Source organism: Sorex araneus, chromosome 4 (assembly GCF_027595985.1).
Source record: "Sorex araneus isolate mSorAra2 chromosome 4, mSorAra2.pri, whole genome shotgun sequence".
In the NCBI taxonomy this organism is placed as follows: Eukaryota; Metazoa; Chordata; class Mammalia; order Eulipotyphla; family Soricidae; genus Sorex; species Sorex araneus.
Window position 1 is genome coordinate 191,898,498 of NC_073305.1, and position 20,020 is coordinate 191,918,517.

The 20,020-nt window shown below is 54.9% G+C and overlaps 1 protein-coding gene across 3 annotated transcripts in view; it reads right to left on the bottom strand.

Annotated features, from left to right (window-relative positions):
- The window catches only part of MAD1L1 (mitotic arrest deficient 1 like 1), a 241,059-nt gene that overhangs the window by 91,520 nt on the left and 129,519 nt on the right, over positions 1-20,020 (bottom strand). For 2 of the 3 annotated variants that reach the window (XM_055136365.1, XM_004617354.2), the window contains exon 11: positions 5,429-5,573. In XM_055136365.1, the coding sequence (XP_054992340.1) occupies positions 5,429-5,573 (145 nt within the window). Of the gene's footprint in view, positions 1-5,428; positions 5,574-5,709; positions 5,803-20,020 lie in introns of those variants that run through there. The other variant, XM_055136366.1, reaches the window with a different exon arrangement.

Below are 20,020 nucleotides of genomic sequence, written 5' to 3' on the forward strand. Positions count from 1 at the left end.
CAGGGAAGGCTGGATCACAGTAAAGAGCAAACACAGACAGAATCAGTTCCACAATGCAGAAGCGTCTGTGGCAGACCATGCCCAACTATGACAGTGTCCCAACAACTCCCCAAGGACCAGCTGCAAAGCCCCTGGGCCTAAGCTGGAGGTGGAGGTGCCAGACGGAACCCCGGTCAGTGAACTGATGGGCAGAAAAGCAGGAGGTCTGGGGGTACACTGGTCATGGACACAGTGTAAACAAGGTGCCAGCAAAAAGGAGACTCAGCCTCGAGCCTTTCCTGTCCGAGGGCAGCTCTCAAGGAGCCGTGGCCCACCAGAGAACTCCCAAGAGGGCTTCCCTGCATGTGTCTCCACTGCCCGAAAGGCTCACAGTCCCCCACTCTGTGCGGATCTAAGCTGGCCTCTGTGCTGTGCCCGGGTGGGAGCAGCCCCCAGCAGAGACTCGGGGGGCAGCGACACACCACCAAGTGCAGTCTAGCAAGGCCCAGGAGGGGAGATCCACACAGGCCTTCAGGTTTCTACCTGTGAAGCACCTAGGCCAGCAGCGGCCCTGCCCCTCCAACCAGAGCAGAGGGGCCGGAGCGATAGCACAGTGGGTAGGGCGTTTGCCTTGCACGCGGCCGACCCGGGTTCGATCCTCGGCATCCCATATGATCCCCCAAGCACCGCAGGAGTAATTCCTGAGTGCAAAGCCAGGAGTAACACCTGAGCATCGCTGGATGTAACCCAAAAAGCAAAACAAACAAACAAACAAACAAACAAAAAAAAACAACCAGAGCAGAAAGGGAAGATGGATCCCGGCTGGTCAGCCAGTCTTTGCATGAGTACGGTTCACCATCCCAGACACCAGAGCCCCCGTTCCCTGGCCGCTGGAGACCACTGGCCATGTCCCCAGAGGCAGCTCCACAGCAAGCCCACAAGCTGGCTGCGAGGGGAGAAGGGCCCGGACCCCAAGAGCACATCAGTCTCTGCGGAGGCAGACAGAATCATAGAAGACAGGGAGGGAGGGCTTGCTTTCATTTTTGAAAATATATCTTGCTAAAAGTTAGCTTTTACAGCTTAGGTTCCATAAATAACCCGATCTGTAACCATATTGTAGAATATTAGGGGCACACTGGAAATAGCTTTCATTTCAAATAGGAAAATGGTTTGTGTTCACCCAGTTCTGGAAGCCAATTTTCAATTGCTTAAAATAGTCGTGGTATTTTACCAAGGTAATTATACTCTTAGCTATCAGTAACAATTAAACCCTTAGACTAGAGCGCTTAATAAGGTCTCAAAATAAAATTGCACATTCCAAGTACTGTACACAAAAATGTCAAGTACACGAATAGGACCCTCAGAGAATGCAGAAGCCAAGAGCCCAGTCAGGGGTCTGTCCAGGCCTGCCCTGAGCTGCAGAGAGGCAGGGTCAGAGAAAGAGCAGCACCCAACACCCAGAGGCCTCTGGGTTGCTCAGGGCAGAGGGGATCGGTGGCGGGCAAGCAGGCAAGAAGCAGCCCAGCCCTCCACAAGGCAGCCTGACCAACAGCCATGGCACTGCAGGGCTGTCGGCTGATGGCTGGAGGTTAGACCCATCTAAAGCCTTGGAATCGGACATGACTGATGGGCCAGAGCACAGGGCTCAGTGCCCCCGCCCCACTGCCGATCAGCATGCAACAGGGAGAGACTCAGGGCCACAGCATCTCCCTGAGGAAACCACGCAGACTCAGGAGCCATGCCCAGGTCCCATGTTCCTCCTGAAGGAGCCCTCAAAGAGCTGAGAGCTGATGGGGCTGGGCAGGCGGGTCCCACTAGGCCCACATCCTCCACCTGGTGCCAGCTCAGCCCACAGGGTCAGTGGAGGAAGCACAGCTTCCTAAAGCCCAGCCTTGCCTGCACAGCCTCTCCATAAACAAGGAACAAAAGTGAGCTCTGAAGGCAGAGGAGCTCTGCTGAGGGGACTGCTGGCAGGCAGCTGAAGCACTGCCTGCACCAAAGCCACAGTCAAAACGCAGGGCCCGAGGGGGCAGTGGGGAGGGTGCTTGCCCTTGCACGCAGCAAACCTGGGTTCCATCCCCAAAATCCCAGAGGGGCCCTAAGCACAGAGGCAGGAGTATGCTCTGCCCAAAACACAAATACTTACACAAACCAGCAGATAAGACTGCGGCTTGGCCTGCTTGGCCTGCAAAGGGGAACCCCTCAGGCACAGGCCCAAACCCACTTAGAGACAACGTGGGTGCCTGTGGGACCAGGGGCCTGGGCATGAACTGCTCACCAGTGGTGCCCCTGGCCTGGAGGCTCTTCTCTGAGCCACCTGACATGGAGGTGGCAGCGGGAATGGCCCCAGTTACCTGACGAGGGCCTTAAATGTGGTGACACCCTTGGATCCTGCAGGTGGGCCAAACCAGACACAGCACAACTCCCAGCCCACAGCCATGACAGCCGGGCTCCAGGGCAGCCCCGCAAGGCCATCAGGGCACTGTCACAGCTGCCCCAGGAGAGAGATTGCCCCACAGCACCCAGCCCAGCACCACCGGCCCCAGAGGAGCCAGGAGAGGCTCCAGGTGCATCATGGCCTCCGAAGCTCACCCCGGTGAGGAGCAGCTTGGCTCCATAGGAAGAGAGTGGGGCGAGAACAACGGCCCCTGGACTCTGGAGAAGTTCAGCCCCAGAGCCCCAGCAGGGCCACAGAGAGCTGCACCCCATACTCAGAATTGCCGCCTCATTCCTGATGCCTCTCATCACAGCCTCTGTGATGTACAAGGACCTAGTGGCCAGAGCTTCTTCAGCACCGCACAAGCATGAGGCGAGGGCGGACAGTGGGCTTCTCAGGGCTGAGCGGGGCAGGCAGGAGAGCAAGAGCTGTGTGGTGACAGAGCAGGTGACACCACCTCACGAGGGCACTTCGAGCACCTGGGCTGGTAGCCTGGAGTGAAGGGGAGGTTCTGTTGGACCTGGAAAGGCTGTTTGTGCTCCCTGCATCCAGTGGCTTCATCAGCAATGCTCCACTGTGGGGAAGCTCTGGACTAAGATGTCGGATGAAATTCTGGCAACAAGCATCATTTCTGTTAGAATGGTCTGTCCTATGTAAATGTGAGCCACCAGTGGTACACGCCAGCCTCAACACAGCAGAGGTCGATTTCCAGGCATTTTTTTTTCGGCCATGGGGGTGGTAAGCCACGTCAATCTGGTGCTCAGAGAGATGAGCTTGTGCTCAGCTTACTACAGACCAGAGGGTGACAACTAGAGTCGCCTACCGAGACAGACACGGTCAGCGCTGCTTCCAGCCTTGGACATTGCCAGCACCAAGAATCGATAGGCACACCAGATGTCCCTAAGGCCATGCCCCAGCACCATTGCCCTCAGGTATGAACCCACCAAGCAGGCACAGTCATAGGTCCTGGAGGTCTGGAGGGACTGGCCCATGTGGAGCAGAGAAGGCAGCAGGAATAAGGGCCCCGCCCAGAAATCACACGAGGGACTGGGTGGACTGGGTGGCACAGGGTCTTCAGGTGGCCGCAATTCTGTGCTATAAGTGAGGGGGGAGGGGTGGGGCGGGGTTCAGGCCTCACCGGTCAGCACATCTGAGCTCAGAACACCCATGGACTCTGAGCCGCTGTTTGGGAGGAAAGCTGGGAGCCCCTGGCTACCACAGGGCCCAGGCGGGGCTGGGAGCCCTCCTTTGTGTAGCCCCCATCCTAGCATCAGGAGATGGGCTGCCCACCTATGCCCCACACCCTAGGCCCCCCAGCTCCTGTCCTATGCTTTCGTGAGGCAGCCTATGCGACACACCTGAGGGACAGGTGTTACTGAGACAGTGCCCTGGGGTCGTTGTGGGGGGCAGGGTTGGGGCCCCTTCATGTCTGTCTTTACCCAGCACCCACTCAGGACAGTGAGTCCCTCTGAGGGTGTGGCTGCATCCCCTCTAGTCAGAGTCCAGTGTCTCTGAGCACCCGTGAAGCCACTTCAACATGGAATCCCCAGCCCAGTCACACAGTCCTGGAACCGTCCGGCTTGAGCTCCATGTTCAGAGAGGAACAGGACAGCCCCAAGGATCTGCATGTCTGTCCATCTGTTCATCTGCTATAAGGGGTCACAGGAGACAGTGCCCACGGAGAGGGGAATGCACCAGCCGTTCCCACAGTACCTAAAGTCAGGTGCAGCCACATCCCCATCCCCACGTCTGCTGACACCTTCCTGCAACAAGGCTGGGTCCCCACCGGCTGTCGTGGACAGAGCAGTTCGGGCCTCAGCTTCCCCCTCTGCTGCTGACAGTGTTTCTCTGCTGCCATGGCCTGCTGCCTACAGCCTCACTGCCCAGTCCCTCTGGATGCATCATGGACAACTCTGCGGACGCCTCGGGCTTTGTGCATGTTACCAGACGGTCCTGCAGGGGCTGTCCAGACACACACTGCTCAGAGCTGACAAAGCTGAGACAACCAAGTGCACTAGAAGTCAGGCCTTGGCTTCTGGGCCATCTTGCCCCGGGGCAGCTTCAAAGCCAGGCCTTCAGGGCCTGCAGGCAGAGGCTGGCCACACCTCACCTGGGAAGTCCCTGGCAGTGGGCCTGCTGCTGCCCAGGAAAAGGTGAGTTGTTCCTTGGAGCATGGCACAGCCTGGGGGCACGACAAGGAAGCTTCTCTCGCATTTTTTTGAAACTCCTTCTAGGAGGTCACTAAGGTGAGGCACCTGGAGCTCCTCGAAGAGTAGCTGAGATAGCATTTGTCAGACACAGCTTTGAAGTGGGGGTGTATGGGGGGGGGGTCTCTCCCTAAGGTAGGTGACTGAGTAGGCCACTCACAGGGGCCGGCAGCTGGAGAGCATCTGGGGACAGTCAGGCTTTCCCCCTCCTGCTCTTGTAAGCTCTGTCTCTACAGCCACATTCTAAAGTCTGCTTTCTCAGACAAAAACCTTCACTCATGCTCCAGCAAACTGCTTTTCGGTCAGACATCAGCAGCGTTCTAGGCCCAGAATAATGAGAATACCAGCCCTGCGGGGAAGGCGGAAACACGGAGGCGTTCGCCCAGCACTGCTAGACCCATGCAGGGAAGGCTCAGGTGACATGTGGAGCCCCCAGCCCCCTCCCTATGGGTGGACACTGCAGTGTGCAGAGGCCCCCTAAAGGTAACCCACACCACAGTTTCCAAGGTCCTGCCAAAGGAGCCTGCGGAACTCTTCATGGCGTTGCCATATGCTCCTGCAAGCCAAGAGCAACACGCAGAGTCTGGCGGGGCTGCCGAGACTCCCCGCAGGGTGGGGGCAGGGCACACAGGGCAGTGACTGGAAATGAGACTATGAGCGGCCAGAGCTGGGCAGAGCACTTGGCCAGGTGGGATCTTGTCACACATGGGTCCAGGAGCACAGGGCTAGGCAGGACAAGGCAGGCTGGAGGGAGAGCTGCTGACCTGGAAAGCGAGTCCTCCCTGCCCCCGTGCCCAGCTGGTACCTTCGTCAGCAGTAGCACCCGCTTCTGCAGCCTCCGGGCCAGCGCCTCCTGTGTCTCCCGCTTCTTCCGCTCCTCTAGCAGCTGCCTGCTGGCCTGGCGGACCTCATCCTGGAGCTGCTGCCGGGCCTTCTCGAGCTCCCGGGCACTGCAAAGAAAGGGCCAGAGGGCAGAGCTATGAGCCGGGTCCCAGGAGAGCACCCCCCCTGCTCCCCAGGCCAGAATGCCTCTACGCAGGCCCCAATATAGAGCCGCACGTGCAGGGGCTCCTGTCATTTCCTCACTTCTGAATAGCTACTTAAAGCCTTTCAGGAGTTTCTGGATTTCACACAGACACCCAGGGTGATCCCAGAACACGGCGGCAGTGGGAGGGAGCACAACTCCACACACAATGGGAAAGATTGCCAGCCCGCTGCGTCTGGGGAGACGGCAGTTCTGAATGAGCTCATCTCCACGCCCGCGCTTCACCAGATGTGCAGTGTGCGTGGGGACGGTCTGGCAGCGCCGCCGCGGCCAGCAGGGGCACTTCAGTGGGCTCTGCACAGCGCCCCCCTCCACCCTCCCCAACACACTGTCCTGACTCCCCAGTGTCCCTGTCACCACCTGCAACTGCCCCCAGAGCTGTCTGAGCCTCCCATCCGCGCAGGCACTTCTCCCTTCTGCATAGGTCGAGCACTTTCGGAGCCGCCTCCAGGGCAGAGCCCAGGGTCCAGGATGAGTGTGTGAAGGACAGCAACAAGTGAGGCCCCACGGACCGCTGTCACACCCAGGGGAGGATGGCAGGAGCCAAGGCTGTCGCAGGCATGAGCAGATACTAAGCTCCTTGGGAACTGCCCCAGGCAAGTCCAAACAGCGCAAACACCAGACAATGCTCCCAAGGTGCTGCTGAGGGGCGACCTGCAGCAGGGACTTGAGGACAGTGAGGTGACTCTGGAAGCGGGACACCCGGACAGGTGCTGGCTCGGTGCTGTGCTTGGTTTCACAGATGCAGCATGCGTGGGAGGCGGCCCCCAGCCTTCTGAGGGTCCCCACTGTCTCTACTGTCTGAGTGAGCAGAGGCCCTGACGCTGACTCAGCCGAACTGCGGAGCACGCAAAGGTGATGGAGCCTCGGCCCAGGGGCTCCACCCAACAGGCAGACACGCAGGGAAGCAGAAGGGGGATGCGCTGCCTTCTGACTGAGAGGTAACACGTGAGGCTTGGGAAATGGCTCTGGTGGGGATGCAGGAGGGTGACCAGCATGAGCTCATAGTCATCATCCTGGGACAGCACAGTGCTCCCTACGCCCCCATCACCCCAGGACAGCACAGTGCTCCCCACCCCCATCACCCCAGGACAGCACAGTGCTCCCCACCCCCATCACCCTGGGACAGCACAGGGCTCCCCACCCCCATTACCCCAGGACAGCACAGTGCTCCCCACCCCCATCACCCTGAGACAGCACAGGGCTCCCCAGCCCCCATCACCCTGGGACAGCACAGGGCTCCCCACCCCCCTTGTGTGGCAAGGGAGCGTGGACACATCAAGCACAGAAGCCTGTGCAGGCTGCCCTGTGCGGCTATTCTGGCAATTTATGTCAGAGGGACCCAGATGGGGGACACTGACCACCAAGGGCCACCTAGGAATCAACACCAGCAGGCACAGACTAACACGTAACAGGGCACTCTGGGGCTTGGCTGGCACAGGGCAGAGAAGCCAGTGAGGCATCTGCACACGGTCCTGGCCACGCCTGGGGCTAGGAGGCCATCCATGAGCACTAAGACAGACGGGAGGACAGGGTGGGGAGAGAGCACAGGGTGTCACTGCACACGTGACAGGTAACTGTGAAGAAGTCAGTGTGTAGTCGGGGCCGGAGGGACAACACATGTAAGGTGCTTCCTGCACACGGCCAGCACCTGTTCAATCCCAGGCATCACATACCGTCCCTGGAGCACTGCAGAGTCAGGAGTACCCCTAAGCATCTTAGCGGTCAGGACCGACAAGAAGGGGTCAGAAGGTCCCACCTCAGGATACTCTGTAGCGACAAGGAGAGTAAACACTCAGTGGAGGAAGGGAGAGCAAAGAAGCCAAGGGAGCTACACAGGACCCGGGGGCTCTGAGTCCCAAGGCCATGGGGGAGAGTCCTGCCTTCCCAGGACTCCACCCAACAACCCTCAAACTTTGCCTGTAGCAGAAAGGCTCTGCCCCAGGCATGTCAATGGGAAGAGTGCGGGGCATAGACCAGACCGGGATTTCTGTGCCCGGCCAGCTCCTCGCTCCAGAGATGTCTCTGCTGAACCTAATCTCTCTAGGAACCTCAGCACTTCCTGTGAAGGAGAGAAAGCTCATAAAAATTTAAACCTCCAGCTCCATGCTTAACTTGACTCTGCAGCCACTGGCATTTCCATGAACCTTTGAAAGCTCACAATGAAGTCCTTAGTTCTTAGAGGAAAAGCCGGGCATGTTTATTGATTGGGGCCTTTCTGAGTGCAGTGCTGCTGAAGCAAACAAGATCTGAGCTTCAAGAATCCATCTGTGGACAGTGACAGGCTGTGTCACTTTCATGTGCTCTTCTTAGAAGATGCCCCGGCTAAGAATACCGACTTCAAGGGGCAGTGGAGGACACAGGGCAGAGAGACAGCGGGGGCAGTCGAATGGGCTCTGTGCCACTTTGCCCTGCCCCTGCAAGTTGCGCTCTCTACCCGCTCTCTGCCCATCTTCTCCCCCTCCAGCCTGCCTGGCCAGGCATGGAGGCCCGGGATAGAGCATGAGCATGGGGACCTGACATTCCTGGAAGAAGCAGTTGGTCACTGCCAAGCCTGACCCATGGGTGTGGCGTGGGGTGGGGGGCAGGACAAGGGACATGCGACAAACACACCCTCTCGCTCCCAGCACTGCCCCCTCCATGGAGGACAGGCACGAGCCTGGCCACACCACACACCAAGGGGGGACCACAGGACCACAGGACCAAGCCTCCTGTCCCCAGCCACTGCTGGCCGACACTCCCAGTGACACGGCTAGGAAGGACTTGTTTCTGGGCAGCTTCTAGAGTGCGACCCTGGCTGCAGGGCCCTGACTGTGGAGGCAACAGCTCAGACGCACACTGCCACAAAGCCCTCATCTGGCACTTCCTTCCCAGGGACTCAAGGAACACAGTCATGGGGCTGGAGCAATAGCATAGTGGAGAGGGTGTTTGCCTTGCACGCAGTGGACCTGGGTTCAATTCCCAGCATCCCATATGATCCTCTGAGCACCGCCAGGAGTCATTCCTAAGTGCAAATCCAGGAGTGACCCCTGTGCATCGCGGGGTGTGACCCAAAAAGAAAAAAAAAAAAGGAGCACAGACAAAATTTAAGCGCCTCCATTTTATAGACAAATGGATCCAAGTGCTAGGGGCCAAGCCATGAGGCCAGCGACCCTCTCCCTCTACCAGGACTGGGCACAGCTGCTTCCATGTCTCTCAGGCGTGTGACCAGGTGGCAGTAGATCCCACCTGGCATTCGCTGCCTGTCCTGGCCAGGAAGGGCCAGCCTGGAGGCAGACACTACTCACACAGGACAATGCTTGGTTGAGCTGCAGAAGTCCAGGCCATGCAGGGGACAATGAGCAGTAGCCGACTGCTGGCAGGTCAGGCCCGGCTTCAGGATATACTCAGGTGCCACCATGACTAGGGACAAGACTGAGTGCAACCTGGACAAAATAGTGGTCAGAGGCTGCTGATGACAAGGGACCACCAGCCCAAGAGCAGGGCTGCAGGGAAGGGAGGAGCCAGCAGGAGGGGAGAGGCCCCAGCACACGGGTGGCCAGTGCTGAGTACAAGGGGCTCACACGCATGGGGGGAGCGCAGAGAACACGACCCCTGCAGGCTGCACAGGAAATCCTATCTATGGGTGACACATGCTAGTGAGAATGCAGAGCCGCCTTGGGGAGTGGTGGGCCTCCAACCAGGACTGACAAAGGGCTGCTTGCTGGGGCTCCTTTCATGCGCTGGAGTTAAGGGTTAGTGCAAAGGAAGGACAGCGGGACGGACAGGTGGCCTGGGCAGCAGGTGGTGGCAGCTCTTGCCTAGCGACACTGGTACATTGCCCACCAGGCCAGCAGGGGTCCGGACCCCTGGGCTGCACGGTGCATGTACAGGAGGCCTTGGGAGAGGGAGGGTGCCCCAGAAGGAGCCAGACAGCCCCCAGGTCCCCTGTTACGCCCCCATGTTCCAGGCTGAAGGCACCCACAGAGGCACCCCTGATGCAGCAGAGACAGCTACACCAGGACCTCCATGGCTGGTGAGCTCTCAGCGGCTGCAGAAGAAGGTGCTGGAGTGCGTTCTGCCCACCCCCTCCAGCATGATTCAAGCCCGCCCTTCCTACCCGGCCCAGAGGGCACTGCCGGTGTCTCACTCCCAGTCCCAGCATCTGCACAGTGCGAACCCCAGTGCCCCGTGTTCACAGGAGCTGGTGGCTCCTCACCCTCAAGGGAGAGGTCAGACAGCTATAGGATGATGCAGGGGGCGTGTGCAGGGTGGGTCACGGGCCCCCTAAGGAGCATGCAGGGAAAACCAGCTTCTGGAAGCAGCACACAGTGACGCAGACCGGAGAAGGCCAGAGTGGGGTCGTGGGCACAGCCTGGTCCCTAGCAGGACAGTGGGGCCTGAGGTGAGACTGCCCTCTAGAAGCATCGCTCATGAGGCACTGAGAAGCCTGACGGGTGAACTGGCAAAATTCTCAGCTAAGGTGACATCCCGCCCTGTTGCCATGCTCTGCGGCCACAGGAAACATGCCAGGTTACATGCGCCCTGGCAAGGGGCCAGCAGCAGCCAGCAGAGGCTGTGGGGATCCCAGGCTCTCTCCATAGGGACAGCGTGGGCCATGGACAGGGAAGCCACTGCTGCCAGAGAGAGAAACCAGCGGTTCAGTGTCACCCTGGAGAGGGGCAGCCTAGCCAGAGATCCAAAACGCTGGTGACAGCCATCCCGCAAAATCTAAAAAGTGAAAGTGAGAAGTGGCACCAGGGGGTGTTTCCGAGGCACCCCGGTGAGCCCAGCAGCAGAGTGACACGCCCGCCAACTGACCCCTGGGAGGTGAGTGGAACTCCCAATTCCAAATGCTTCACATGGGACCAAAGAGGGAAGGAGGACATGGAGCAGGACCGGGGTTGAGGGTGGAGCTCTTGCCAGTGTGCCGTGCCAGCACCTGCTGTGCTTTGTGCCTGATGGTCCCTCCGGGTATCATGAAGCCCACCAGATGGAGGGGACACGGTGTCACCACATCTGAGGCGGGAGTCATCAGAAAAGACACAAAGACACAATTCAGACTCTGGAGATTCTGTCTACACCAGAGCCCATCTATATGGAATGGATCTGTGTGTACATAAGAAACCCTGTCTACACATGCCATGGCACGGGAGAGGGCAGCTGCAGTAGTCATGCCTGGGGCAGTGAGCTCTGTGAGAAGAAAGGAGAACCCCAAGATGGGGCAGGAGGAGGAGGCGGGACAGCTGGGCCCGGCTTAGGGTGGTGTGCTCCTGCCTCCATCTATGACATCCAACTCCGGTCTCAAACACCTCCAATTATCATTACAAATTTCTCTGCAGGAAAAAAAAAAATCCAAATACAGAGTCAAAACTGGAGAATGAGAAAAGCAATGGCTCTTCAACGGTCACCATTGAGGGCCATGATGGGGGGGGAGGGCCCCACCATCCACCCCCAGGAGTGCTGTTTTAGTGTCACAGCAATTTGAATCACCAGATCCAATTTGCATTCCTCGATAAACACAGGCCACATAGTAAATACTCTCATCTGACCTTGAAATGTGAGGAGGAAAATTACCCTGTGCAATTTCAGTTCAATCCACCCGTAATGAATAATCCCATTTAACTGATCAGCTACCAACATCTAACTGCATGAGTACGGCTGCCTCTGAATTTCAGGGCCAGGGAGCCCAATGTGGCAGGCTTGAGGACACCCAGCGCTGAAGTACCAGGTGCAGTAAAATCAGTTCCCCACCCCAGGACACCCCAAGAGATGTGGGCAAGGCAGATAGCACACCAGCCTCAGCTGACAGCTCCACTTTGGGATATGGGTGGGAAGCCTGAAGGCAGGACACTGTCTCTGAGCCACCTTCAGTGAGAGGGGCTTCTAGTCCCCGTTTCCCTGTGGAGGGTCAAGACTAGCAGGGCACAGTGGGGCTGTGGGGAAGGTATCCCATCATGGGCGTGAGTGAAGCCTGTGGGTGTGGGGCCTGCAAAGGCAGAAGAGCTTACTCTGCAGCCCTCTTGCAGACACGGGCGGCTGCTGCAAGGACAGCCAGCCTTACCATCTAGAAGGACAAGCCCAGAAACGAGTCCTGGAGACAGGATCAAGTACTGACCACGAAGTCTGGATGGGCTGTTAGGGGGGCATTTGGAAGCTGCTGCACAAACCTCTTTTTTTTTTCCTTCACTTTTTGGGTCACACCCAACGATGCTCAGGGGTTACTCCTGGCTCTGCACTCAGGGATCACTTGGGGGGGGGGGCGGCAATATGGGATGTCAGGGATTAAACCCAGGTTGGCGGTGTGCCAGGTAAATGCCTCCCCGTTGGACTACGGCTCTGGCCCCCTGAGCAGTTGTGCTGTCTGAAAAGGTCATCATGCTGGTGTGAGGAACATCTGCCTGGCGGTGCCCCTCAGGGTCCCCTGGCCTCGCCCCAACCAGGTTGCCACAGGGGGGGACTCAGCTGCCAGGGTTTTAAGCTGAGCGACCGGCCACGCCCTGTGGGACAGCAGCAGCAGCCCTGGGGGAGTCTGTGGCTCCAACGGAAAGGGCTTTGTGTGGTTCTGGTGCCACTGTCACACCCTGAGCAGACTGCAGGTACCTGGTGTGTCTCCTTGGCCAAGACCATAACTGTCCACAGTGGGTGTGCCTGGAGCTTCTGCCGGTCCCACTCACAATGGGGTCCCGAACCACTTTATGGCTCCCTCTCCCAAAGACGACAGGGGCGTGGCCAGAGGCAGATGACGGAAGCAGCTCCGACACTCACCCACGGACTTGCTGGACATTCTTTCTTCCCATCCCTACCCACTCTCCAGTGGCACAAAACCAAACGTCAAACTCAGATGAGGTCAGCAGACAGGAGGAGTCATCTCCAGAAAATGAGAGAAAGTAAGAGGGAGCGGGTGTGCTGGCAGGTGTGGAGGGGCCTGGCCAGGAGAAAAGAAGCCGGCAAGGCATGAGGAGCAAGACCCTGTGAAACTGAACACACAGGGAAGAGACAGAATGCCCTGATGGCACCCACGTCACTCTCCAGGCATGCCCAATTAGCCACTTTAATGCAGAGGGTCCCCACCCCCGCCCATACACTGGAGGGCCACGCTGACAGCCCAGCTGCCTGTGTCCACACCATCGATCCTCTGTCCCCACCCAGGGTGGAGATCTATGCATCAGGGGACTGGGCGGAGCTGCCATCAGGAAAGCACAGGATGGGATGCGAGCATTAGGGGTTTGCCTAGGGGAAGGACAGCCCCGCCATGGAGGTGACATGCCCTCCATGCACCACAACTCCACTGTTGGACCTCCACCTCGAGGCCTTATTTCCCAGAACAAAGTAAGGAAAGTGAAAGGAGAGAACAGGACTTTTTAAATTATTAGGCTCTCTTTGATTATGTTTTAGTGAATGGTGCGAGTCAGGAAAGCATCTGCTGGCCCTTCGCTATGTCAACTCACTTATTAATCTCACCTCTTCTCACCCAGGGCTCGGGGGCTTGGAGAGTTGACACTCCACTTGAGAAATGCCAGCTGGAAGCAGTTTATTTCCTCCTGAACTTTAAGAGCTGGCAGAGACAGTAGTGACCTTTAAAAGCAGGGCACTGCCTGTCGGAGCTACAGGGCCTTCCCTGCTCACAGAGGCGGCCGGAGGTGCTCAGGTGGGCCCTTCCCTGGTTTCCACTTGTCCCTTTAAACAAGCTGTGAGACCCAAATGGATCAATAAAGAGTGTAGATGACCGTTTTAGTTCCTGTATCATCAACTGATTGTTTTATTACTTTACTGACTGACTACTTTACTATTTTACTGATTGTTTGACTATTTTATTTTTGGTTTCTGTTTAAATATTGCCTACTTTATTTTTGGTTTCTGCATTAACCAATGGACTGTTTAGCTAACTACTTTGTTTGCTTCCGTAAATCTGCTTGCTTAGTGAAATTCCAAGAAAGAGGTTTGGAAGGGTCTTTAGAAGACCCTTGCTTTTCACTCAGGGCTGCCTCTCTCATCTGGGCTGGGCGTGAGAGAGCAATCGCTGGCTAGCTAATAAAGGCTCCTTATTCAAGACAAAATTATGACTTTGTGAAGCATTTTTGTGGTGCTGAGTCTATAATACTGAACACTTCACTGTCTCCCACAGGGCCCAGGAGGGGCTCCAGGATGGGCTGAGCAGCCAGGGGACCCCAGGTCCACCAAGATCTGGCTCCTGCTCCCTCCGGCCATGGCAGCAGCCTGGCATAGACCTGGCTCAGCAGCAGGACAGGAAGGAAGGAAATTAACAAACACGGGCTTCTCAGGACTCCTGGAAGGAGCATTTTAACAAACCATCAGGACCCTGACATAGCGCAGGTGCTGTTGTTCTAATCTGGGTAACTTTTGCCAGTCACCTTCCAAGTGTCCAGCATACCTTCCTAGCGAAGGCTGCTGGACATTCTGGAGCAGAATAGTGTTCCCTATGAGCCTTGAGGATGGCCTAGCAGGGTACAGGTGACAAGCACGTCTCCATGCTGGTGGACCATCCTGAGGGGTAGATGGGGAGGATCCAACACGAGTTTCAAAACAAAGTGCGCAAGGGACTCGAGTGTTCGGTGGCCGAGAGCCTTTCCCCTGGCCGGCCCATGGTGACAGATGGATAAAAGACCAGGGAACAGGGGAATGGAGAAGCAGGGCCCCAGGCTGGTCGGTAGTTCAGTTTACTTCTTTCTCTTTGCCATTGTAGTCCGATCTCTCCCCTTACAGCACAATGGCAGTCTAGTTTTGGTTATAGTCTCAGTCATCACAGTTTCCTTGTCCTCATCTTAGTTCTCGCCTCGTGTCCCCTCTTAGCCCTTACAGCATAGTTGTACAGAAATCATGAAGGGTGGGGCACACAGGGGTGAGGTTGAACACCGTCATAACAACAAACAGAGGTAAAGCCACACCTGCAGGGGAAGTTCTAGGAGATTAACTCAGGGACAAAATCCCACCTGGGGGCTCAGCACTCTAGATTACTAGGAGATCCCTCAAGGGTGAGATTTCATCCAAGGTGTATTGCTTTATCCTTTCCTCAGCTAGTAATCCATTTAAATAATCACAGTAAATTTACTTCTTATAATATTTCTAGTCATTTTGTATGAACACAGTAAGAGATATATTAAGCTTAAAGGTATCCCTCCCTGGCACATATCGCTGTACATCCCAGACCACAGTCCTCAAGCCAGGTTAGTCTTTCCTAACCCCATCAGGGTCCTTAGTCAGTTACTTCTTTTTGGGACATGACAGAGTTTGTTCCATACCCATGCTCTTAACTTATTTTACTTATGTTTTTTAGCTTGTCTCCTTTCCATGCCATGGTAGCTTACAGCTTGCCCTGGGTCCATTCGGTCCCTTCGTCGGGACCCTGCTTTTGGAGTGCCAGGAACCAAGGGCAACTGAGGCTTAAATCAAGTAAACATGACAGAAGCCCAGGTGTAAACATGATTTGGAGTCAATTAACTCCCATGTTACAAAGCACAGCATGAACTGTCTTCCTGTGTCTATACAAAAAGGACATGCTAAACTATGCAAGTGACATAAAGGAAAGAGAAAAGCAATATAGGATTATTAGTGCTTGAATGAAACTGGGTATGCCTCGGGCACTGTTGTGGGAGTAACTCAATAAACCTAAGCTCCCTCTGGGAGGAGCAAGTACAACCCAATGTTATCCAACAATCCGAGTCAGGGCCAGATTAGCAACCAACATGTTACGAGTCACCGGCTAAGAAGCCAACCAAACACCATCTCACTTGTGCACAGAACAGCAGGGGTGTCACATGGCCATGTGGGAACAGAGTGGGGCCAGAAAATGGGCATGGAGAGCAGAGGCCACACTGCCCCCTGCCTTTCAGTGGGGATCATGAAGGCCTTGAACCCCCCACTGCCATCATTCATCAGAGGCAATGGAACTTGGGCCAGTGTCTTCCCACTGAGACCAGGGCGAGGTACCAGCTCATGGGCTCAGAACTCCACAGCAGCAGCAGCTGCCGCCTGTCTGCCTGTCCCCAGACACTTCTCAGCACTTGGTTAGAAGAGTGATTTGCTTCATACTGCCACAGGCCACGCTGTGGAGACCAGGTGGGGAGAGTGGGACTCAGGAGAGGACCAGGGCAGGCTGCAGAAGTAAAGGCATGAAGCCAGAACCAAAGTATAGCACGTAGGATGCTGGCTTTGCCTGTGGCCCAACTGGGTTCCATCCCCAGAATCCCCCGTTGGTCCCCTGAGCACTATCCTTAGTACAGAGCCAGTAATAAGCCCTGAGCATTCCTGGTGGGTAACCCAAAAAATAAACAACAACAAAATAAACTCAGAAGTTCAGACTCAGGAGTCTCAGTCCTGACCCTGTCCTCTCCATTAATCCATATCCCCAGTCAGTCCACTACCCAGGTAATCTGTCCCCGGCAGCCCTGACAGCCAGTCACCACAGAAGTGGGGGCACAGCAAATCCTCATGGACTCTGACTGACGGACTCCTTGTCCACGGGGCTCCGTCCAAAGGACATAGATGAGTGAGGGGCAACTGACAGCTGGGCTTTGGGGCACAGCACCCACATCCCTGGAGCCTTGCAGGTGAGAGCCGATATGAGCCCCGAGCACAGGCAGATGTGGCCAGGCACAGCACAATCCCCGACCCGTGTCCAGGACAGGCTTCTCTTGCTGTGGGCCTCTGTGGCCCTTCTGCATAGTAGGGAATTGTCTCTTTTTCCCATAGACACAGATAATGCTCGAATGGAGGCATAAGCCAATACCTGTTTATCAATCCACCAGCCAGTGGACATTTAGGTTCTTTCCATCTCTTAAGGACTGTGAATACTTCCTATGAGCACTCAAATATGGGTTTCTGCAAAAACATAAGCGTTTGACTCTCTTGAGTCTATACAGGGAGGGAGCTGCTCAGTCATGCGGTGACTCAGGCTTAACCTTTTAAGGAGCTGCCAGTCTTCACAGCTGGCGCCAGTGACGCTATATTCCCACCAACCACTAGAATTCTGACACTAATACCTGTTACCCCCCTTTTTCTCCTGGCTTTTATAAAAGGAATTACATAATTCTGCACAAGCAGGTCTGTTAGGCATAGTGTTGGACACGGAGCGGGGCAGGGGCAACTCCATCATGCCTGGTTCCTGCTTCATGTCTTTTTTTTTTTGCTTTTTAGGTCACACCCAGAGATGCACAGGGGTCACTCCTGGCTCTGCACTCAGGAATTACCCCTGGCAGTGCTCAGGGGACCATATGGGATGTTGGAAATTGAACCCGGGTTGGCTGTGTGCAAGGCAAACGCCCTACCCGCTGTGCTATTGCTCCAGCCCCTCATGTCTTGTTTTACTTAAACCTTTTTGTTTTTGTTTTTCTTTTTTTTTTTAAACCTTTTCCTTTTTTCTTCTTTTACTCTGGAGACTTGGCACCACTTTATTTATTTATTTAGCTTTTTGGGTCACACCTGGCAATGCACAGGGGTTAGTCCTGGCTCTGCACTCAGGAATTACTCCTGGTGATGCTCAGGGGACCATATGGGATGCTGGGAATCGAACCCGGGTCGGCCGTGTGCAAGGCAAACGCCCTACCTGCTGTGCTAACGCTCCGGCCCCAAACCTTTTTGTTTTTCTTAAAACCCCGCTTCTCCCCGCCACCAACTGCAAGGGAAGGACAACTGGGCTGAAAAATTTGGCCTTGGCAAATAGTTTCATAACCACTATCCGCTATCTATAGAAGTGACACAGGCGGGGTGGTGGGCAGCCTCCAGAATGTTTTGAAAACATGTATAGATGACCTATCTGTAACTATTTGTTTCTACTATTTGAAATTATGTTGCCGGCCGTCTATCTTCACTCCCATTCCTTCCCATTCTAGTTGTCGCATGACTCTCAAGGGTGGCACTGAAGATTTTCGGTGAAATGGTATCATCCTGCCGCACCCGTTTTTACATCAATGATCACTTCCTTGTAGAAAGGTGAGATCCTGGTGGTGAGTCCGTAATATAGCTCGTGGAGGATCTTGATGTACTGAGTTTGAACGCTCTGTTTGGCTAGGGCTTCGATGACCGCTTCAGTCTCAATAGAATTGAAGGCTTTCTTTAAATCAATGAACGTTAGACAGAGTGGCATCTTGAACTCTCATGAAACTTCAGTGAACTTGATCACTGTGTGAATATGGTTGGTCGTGCTGAATCCTTTTCAGAACCTGACTTGCTCGCATGATTGTCCTTGTCTGGTGTTCTGCCTATTCTATTCAGGATGACTCGAGTGAACAACTTGTGGACAATGGACAACAGGCAGATTGGGTGATAGTTGCCAATGTCGTGGATGTCTCCCTTCTTGTACAACAGAACGGTCCTGCTGGTTTTCCACGGGGACAGAACCTTGCATTCAGACAGGTAGCGTGTGAAGAGCCAAGCTGGTGTACTGACAAGTACTGGCGGCAGATTCTTCAGGTGTTCGGGCCTGACCTTCTCTGGACCGGGTGCTGTACGAGTCTTTACCGACGAAATGGCATGTCGGATTTCAGAAGGCAGGATGTTGGGAAAGACATAACCATCCTGCAGAATTTGGTATGTGGGTAGGTGGACGTGGCTGTCAAAGAGATCTGAGTAGGAGTTGTGAATAATCCTCTCCATTGCCCTCCTGGAAGATGTGATAGATCCATCAGGACGTCAGAGAGCAGTCATCTTGCTCCTGTAGTTGGCAAAGGACAGGCAAGAATTGCAAATACTTTCCCTAGCTTCTGCCACATCAGCCAACACTGCTGCTCTTCTCTCTTTGAGGTCTTCCTTTATCACTTCTCTGCACAGCTTTGCGAGCTTGGACGTTAGCTTGTGGTTGCCTGAGACTCTGCCAAACCATGTTGGCGAATAAGCTTGAGAGTCTCCAACTACACCACTTCCGCTTCGCTGATGACATCGTTCTCATAACACCAAACATTAGCCAAGCGGCACAAATGCTGGCCGACTTTAACCGAGAGTGTGGAAAAGTCAGACTGCAGCTGAATCTCAGCAAAATAATGTTCATGAAAAACTAGTCCCTGACATTTCATTTGCTCTCAATGGAACGAACATCTCCGAATGCAGCAGCTATGTGTACCTGGGTCGAGAACTCAACATGAGGAATGACTTGGTGTCAGAACTGAGCAGGAGGAAGAGAGCAGCATGGACCACCTTCAAGAGCATCAAAGAAGTAGCTAAGAGGAGGAAGAACCTCCGGCTCCGGGCACATCTTTTTGACTCCACCATTCTTCCTGCACTAACATATGCCTCAGAGACCTGGGCCCTAGGAAAACAGGATGAGAACGCTATTTGGGTATCCCAAAGAGGAATCGAGAGAGCTATGCTTAGAGTATCACATTTCACTCAAGTGAGAGAAGGAATCCGGAGTTCCAACCTCCATAGACGGTCAAGAGTCAGGGACGCTGTCTCATTTGCTAAGGCATCAAAAATCAGATGGGTCAGACACGTAATGTGATTCATAGACAACCTCTGGACTAGAGCTGTTACCAACTAGATTCCACGGGATGTCAAAAGACCACGTGGCCACCCACCAATGAGATGGTCAGACTTCTTCGTCAAAACCCTGAATGAACGGTTTGAGGCTCTTCCTGTTCCTGAAGTGAGCAGATATCATTGGGTTACACTAGCACTCGACAGGGACGAATGGAGCATTACTGGCGCCCGCTTGAGCAAATTGAAGATCAACGGGATGACAAGTGACACAAGTGATTTGAAATTATGTTTTCTTCTGAATTATGAAACTTGCCATTTTCACTTACATTTTTGTTTGAATTTGTAAGCAGGCGCTATGATGTAAGCAATATCTATTAAACTAGTAGCTTTCCCCTGGCTCAGTCTTGCTTGAGTCTGCGTGCCTAGAAGCCTGACCCCAGCAGCTGGCTTAATAAACTCCGCTTGTGTATTACATTGCTGGCTGAACTCTTTGTGCGGTTCAGAGAAGGGGAAATTATGACTCCAGACCCTAACAATAGTGACCGAGCAAAGACCCCTGCAAAAAATGCCCAGCTTAAACCCCCATTTCAAAGGCTCGGCAGGGGCTGGAGCGATAGCACAGCGGGTAGGGCGTTTGCCTTGCACAAGGCCGACCCGGGTTCGAATCCCAGGATCCTATATGGTCCCCTGAGCACCGCTAGGAATAATTCCTGATCCTGAGTGTAGAACCAGGAGTAACCCCTGGGCATCGCCGGGTGTGACCCAAAAAGCAAAAAAAAAAAAAAAAAAAAAAAAAAAAAAAAAAAAATCAAAGGCTTGGCAGGCTGAGAACCTCCTGGCTGAACTGTGCCCTTGAGGCTCTAGAGCCCCCACCCTACCCCCATTGCTAAATTCTGCCACAGTTCCAAGAACAGGCCTTCGCACCCCTGCTGATCAGTT